General features: G+C 36.7%; 1 protein-coding gene across 1 annotated transcript; it reads left to right on the top strand.

The window, feature by feature from the left end:
- Positions 485–3,098, top strand: LOC107607325. The gene is made up of 6 exons (XM_016309293.1): positions 485–1,955; positions 2,136–2,309; positions 2,400–2,486; positions 2,593–2,604; positions 2,749–2,853; positions 2,947–3,098. Exons 1-6 carry the CDS (start codon positions 485–487, stop codon positions 3,096–3,098), a joined length of 2,001 nt encoding a protein of 666 aa, XP_016164779.1.

Genomic DNA, 6,005 nt, shown 5'->3' with positions numbered 1-6,005 from the left:
GATTGAACATTGAAGTCGCCGCCTCGTCGCTCCTCGCTCCAGGTCTCCCTCTTCTCTGCTCGACGCTCGTCGCTCCATCCCTCCAGGTCTAGGGTCCAATCGTGCAGCCGTGCAGGTAAGTATTTTTAATTTTTTAATTTTTTGAAGTTAATTGATTAATGATTATGGTATGCGGGCAGATGAGAACATGTTTGATAGTTTACATATATTTGAAGTTAATTTTTTAATTGGTGGTTCACATATGTTTGATAGTTTGATTTCTGTTTGATTTTGGTATATGGGCAGATGAGAACATGAACACTTCCATATGTTTTTTCTGTTTGATCTCTCATGTTTCTTGATTTTTTTTTATTTCTGTTCATTACTTCAGTTTGTTGATTGTGAATTGTTGGTTGCTATTGGATATTATTCTTAGTAGTTAGTGGATTGTTGTTGTGTATTGTTAGTCATTTAGTCCTGGACCCTGGTTGATTAGGAATTTAGGATGGCTTCATCAAATACACCATCAGAAACACCAACACCAACTTCTCAGGAACAAGGATCAACTCCTGATCCAACAATTGGAACCCAAAAAAATAGTAACAAAGGAAAAACTGATCCTACATGGGGCCGTTGTAAACAAGTTTTGGATAAAGGAAAAACTGCTCTGGTATGTATTTATTGCGAGAAGCTTATTAGGGGTGGAGGAATTAACCGGGTTAAGCATCATTTGGCTGGAAAAGGTGGAGATATTGAGGCATGTCGAAAGGTGCCAGCTGCGGTGAGACACCAATTCTCCCAAAACATTGAAGATCTTCGAACCAAGAAAAGGAAAACTCAAGAAGAATATGCAGAAAGTTATGGTGCTTGTGATGATGTTGAAAGGGAATTTGATGAGATTGAACGTAATGAGATGCGACAACAACAAGCATCAAGAATTCCAGCACCTAGCTCTAGAAAGGGAGTTGGAAAACAACTCAAGGGACTACAATCCTTTTTTCCACTGGCAGCAACACCTGGAGCTCAACCAAGTATTAAAAGTGTTCTCCAAAGCAAAGAAATTATGGAGAAGTGTGATATTGCTATTACAAGATGGATGATGGATGACTCTGTGCCATTCAATGCGGTTAATTCAGCTTATTATCAGCCGATGATCGATGCTATCGCAAATATGGGTGCAGGGTATAAAGGGCCAAATTACCAAAGAGTTCGTGGATATTTGTTGAGTAAATTGGTTGAAGATGTAAAGAAGATGATTGAAGGTTATCGTGTGATTTGGAAACAAACTGGATGTACTATCATGGCTGATGGATGGACTGATCGTTGTAGGCGTACTTTAATTAATTTCTTGGTTTATTGCCCTAAAGAAACTGTTTTCCTAAAGTCAGTTGATGCTTCTCATATCTCAAAAACTGCTGAGGCTTTGTTCAAGTTGCTTAGGGATGTTGTGTTATTTGTTGGTCCTGAGAATGTTGTACATGTAGTGACGGATAATGCTGCAAATTACGTTGCTGCTGGAAGGTTGTTGAAATCAGAGTTTCCTAGATTGTATTGGTCTTCTTGTGCGGCACATTGTATTAATCTGATGTTGCAGGATATTGGAAAGTTTGTGGAAGTGACTGAAACTGTGTCAGAAGCTTCAATGATTACGAAGTATATCTATAATCACTGCCATCCTTTGTACTTGATGAGGCAGTTCACAGGCGGCCGAGAAATACTTCGTCCAGCTCCAACTCGATTCGCCACTAATTTCATTACTTTGCAAAGTATTTTGGCTCAAAAGGATGCATTGAGAGCTATGGTGACATCTAAAGAATGGACAAGTTCAGCTTACTCTAAAGAAGCCAAAGCAAAAAAGTTTGTGGATCAAGTCTTAGATTCTAAACTTTGGAATCAATGCACTGATATTGTTAAGCTTACGGAGCCACTTGTTCATGTATTGCGTATTGTGGATAGTGAAGATAGAGCTGCAATGGGTTTCCTTTATCAAGCTATGTATAAGGCTAGGGAAGACATGGTGAAAAGGTTTCAAAAAAGAAAGAGGGTTGTTGAACCTTATTTGAAGATTTTAAATTCACGTTGGGATTTATAACTTAAAAGAAACCTTCATGCTACTGGTTATTGGTTAAATCCAGCTTTTTGATTTAATTCTGCAGAATTTGACAAGCACAAAGAAATAATTTCTGGCCTATTAGATGTGATTGAGAGATATGCTTACGGTGATGCTGATTTGATTACTAAATTGACAAGTGAGAAGAGAATCTTTAAGAATGCTGAAGGAGACTTTGGGAGACAGTTTGCAATACGTGAGCGAAGCACAGTGATGCCTGGTAAATTTTGTATTAAAATTAGTTTTTTATGATTGTGATATGTTTAAGATTTGATTTTTATGATTGTGATTGTTTTCTTTTTATGTTAAGATCAATGGTGGGAATCTTATGGATGTGGAGCACCAAACCTGCAAAAGTTAGCAATTCGTGTTTTGAGTCAAACTTGCAGTTCTTCAGGTATTGAGCGTAACTGGAGCATTTTCGAACACATTCACTCAAAGAAAAGGAATTGGTTAGAGCATCAAAAGCTTAATGATCTTGTTTATGTTCATTACAACTTAAGGCTACAACAAAGGTACTTTTTATTATTCTTTCTTGAAGGCATTATTTAAAATTTTTAGTCATAATAAGAATAATCAAGTTAATTGATAACATAGGAACCGAATGTGAAAGCAAAGTTATGATCCAATTTATCTTGATGCATTTGAGGATCATTCAGAATGGATAATGGAAGATTCACCACCATTTTTAACTCCTAAAGAAGTTGATGCTTTACGGAATGATCTTGCAAATATGTCTCTTCAATCAGCTTTAGATGATTTGGGTATGTTGTTGTTAGGGATGATTTTGTAATACTTTAACCAAATATTTTGCCTTATTATTGATTATGATTTGTGAAACATTATTGAAATGCTAGATGAATTAAATCTGGAACACGATCGAGATGATGGTGAAGCTAATAATACTTCTGTGGAAAATGCAAATCAGAATGAAACCAATCAACATGTAGCTCCAGATTTGTCAGATGAAGAAAGATATCCAGACTTTGAAGTTACTCCTTGGATATAATCCATGAATTGTTATTTTTATTATGTTAAATTGAGTTGTTCATGTAATAGACTAATAGTACTAAATTTTATGTTTATTCTCGTATTACTAATTATTTTTAAGATTTGAGATTTAATGTTTATTAAAATGTTATTGGAGATATATTTTTTAACTGTTAATTTTTCAGTTTTTAGCTATTTTATACATTTTACTTATGTGGGACCGGGTTAACCGGTTCAACCAGTGACCCACCAGTTGAACCAGTGACCCAGTGACCCAGTAGCCTGACCGGTTCGATCACCGATTCGGTTCTGACAACTATGACCGTGAATGTCTTGGTCACTTAATTTCAGTTAGAGGGTTAAGTTCAATTCTAGTTTATGGCCACAAAAACCCTAATTACCCATATATAAAAAGATTATATGTCACATATCCTGTTAAGTCTAAGTAATTAGCAATTTAGGAGGAATTTCCTTTCAAGTTGTTGTTCAAGTGAGATAACTCTTCCAAGAATCACAAGAACGCAAATAGAATAAGGGTTATTCTTCCTAATTATCCAAATATAAGAGGATTATATGTCACGTATCCCGTTAAGTCCAGATAATTAGAAATTTAGGAGAAATTATTTTGAAGCTGTTGTTCAAGTAAATTGCTTTTCCACGGTTTACAAGAACTCAACTATAATAAGGGTCATACTTCCGATCTACCCAGATTCATAAGGTGAAGAACGAAAGTAATCCTTGAAACTAAATCAATACATTAATTAAAATAGAAGAACAATAATCTTAATCCATAGAAATAAACAGAGCTCCTAACCTTAACCAAGGAGGTTTAGTGGCTCATGCTTCAGAGAGAAAAATTAGGGTTCAGAAAATGTGAAAGTGTGGAAGTGAGGAGATTCCCCTAAAGGGTGAATCTTTTCCCTTATATATCTAACCTAATTTGATTTAGAACAAAAATAAAATAATAAATTTTAAACCTAAAAGATTTTGTTTGTAATTAAAAATAACTAAAATAAAATAAAATAAAATAACTAAAAGCTAAATCCAACTAAAGATGCTCCTTTGGTGAAGTTTGATTCGAATTGCTTGGCGCTAAACGCCAGTTGTAGTGTTTAGCCCCCTTGAGGGCAAAAGGTTCATTTTTGCTTCTGAGTTCCTGGCACTAAATGCCAAACCTGGCGCTAAACGCTAGGTTTTGCGTTTAGCGCCCTAGTGGACTGCTCTAATTCTTCTCTTTCTTGTATAAAACTCTGCTAAACTTGTCCAAACTTCACCTAAAATAATTAAAACAATGAAACAACCCAAAGTAGCATCCAAAGAGGTTTAAAACACAAAAATTAAATTAAAACTCATGAAATTCTAACTTAAAATAAACAGAAAATAAGGTAAAGATGCTCACTTATCAAGCATACCTTTGGGATTTGAAGCACTAGACTTGAGATATAAAGACTGGTCACCGTAATATCAATTGTTCGATGTAGACAAGACCCAAATGTCATCTCGTGGATGTGAGCGGGGCTATCTGGTTGATTTTTATGGCTTCTTTGGAGAATATGGCTGCTGCTATACAAGCTACTCCTGATAGGCTGGGACAACATGTCGGAAATAGAAATGGAGGCAGAAATGAATCTGGTAGTGGAGACAACTAATGAGTTAGAGCTTATGCAGCTAAAGCAGGGTTCTATGACGGTGGTGGAATACACCAACAAATTTGAAGAGCTATGTCATTTTTCGAGGGTGTGCCTAGGTGTTCCGGAAGGCTATGATGAATGAAAATGTATTAAATATGATGGTGGTCTTCAGAGTGGCATAATGAGTGCCGTTGTGCCTATGGAGATCCGAATCTTTTCTGAGTTAGTGAACAAGAGCAGGGTAGTTAAGGATTGCTCGAGAAAGGCTGCTTTGGCGAAGGGTGATCGCCAAGAATTCTATAAGAGGGACCAAGGCAAGGGTTATGCACCGAGGAGTCAAAAATTTAAGAGAGGTGGTCGTGTGCCTCAATACAACCAAGGCCAGACAACTTCCAAAGGAACAATAACAAAAATTACCAAGGAAGAGGAAGATAGGGAAGCAAGCTCATGTTCCTCATAATGACATGACTTGTAGGAGGTGTGGAAGTTATCATTCTAGTACTCCACGTAGATCCGGTTTGGGTTTATATTACTCTAGTGGTGGAGCCATGCACATGTCATAAAATTGTCCAGAGAAATGGAATTAGGATGCTGGTAGAGCTCAGCAACAGGGTCGAGTTTTCTCTTTGACTACGGATGGTGCGGCTAGGTCGGACACACTGATCAGAGATAACTGTGAAATTGGTAACAAGATTTTAACTACTTTATATGATACTGGGGCGTCACATTCGTTTATATCATTTAAAAAAATGATGAATTAGGGTTGAAAATATCTGGGTTAGCCTATGATTTACACGTGCATACTCCAGCCTCTAAAGTTGTGGTAACTAGGCTAGGTTGTCAACAAGTACTCTTTTGAATTGAAAATAGACAGTTTACATGATTTGATAAGCTTTCCAATGACTGGACTTGATTTAATTTTGGGTTTGGATTGGTTGTCAAAATACCATGTGTTATTAGACTGTTTTGAGTGTTCGGCTCAGGTCATGTTTGAGGGGTCAGAAGGACCATTTGTAGCAAATGGCTATTATTTGAATTCAGTTATGGTGAACTGTAATGGGAGTGAATCTCAGGGATTTATACTATTAGCTGCGAGTTCTTCGGGAGATGAGAAGAATTTAAGTCAGATTCTGGTAGTGAGTGAATTTCCTGAGGTATTTCTTTAAGATATACCTGAATTTCTCCCTCCTGGAGAAATAGAGTTCGCAATAGAGTTAATGCCTGCAGTTGGACCAATTTTGATTGTGGAACACTCTACCATATAAGGCCTTACGCTGCAGTCATAAGTCAAGGTG

Source organism: Arachis ipaensis, chromosome B07 (genome assembly GCF_000816755.2).
Source record: "Arachis ipaensis cultivar K30076 chromosome B07, Araip1.1, whole genome shotgun sequence".
In the NCBI taxonomy this organism is placed as follows: Eukaryota; Viridiplantae; Streptophyta; class Magnoliopsida; order Fabales; family Fabaceae; genus Arachis; species Arachis ipaensis.
The sequence above is the reverse complement of the archived record's forward strand: the minus strand, read 5'-3'. Positions and strand labels throughout refer to the sequence as shown.

Coding starts and splice junctions, on each gene's coding strand:
- LOC107607325 (XM_016309293.1), top strand. CDS start 485: ATGGCTTCATCAAATACACCATCAGAAACACCAACACCAACTTCTCAG. Junction 1,956..2,135: donor TGAAGATAGAGCTGCAATGG/GTTTCCTTTATC, acceptor TTAATTCTGCAG/AATTTGACAAGCACAAAGAA. Junction 2,310..2,399: donor GCGAAGCACAGTGATGCCTG/GTAAATTTTGTA, acceptor TTTTATGTTAAG/ATCAATGGTGGGAATCTTAT.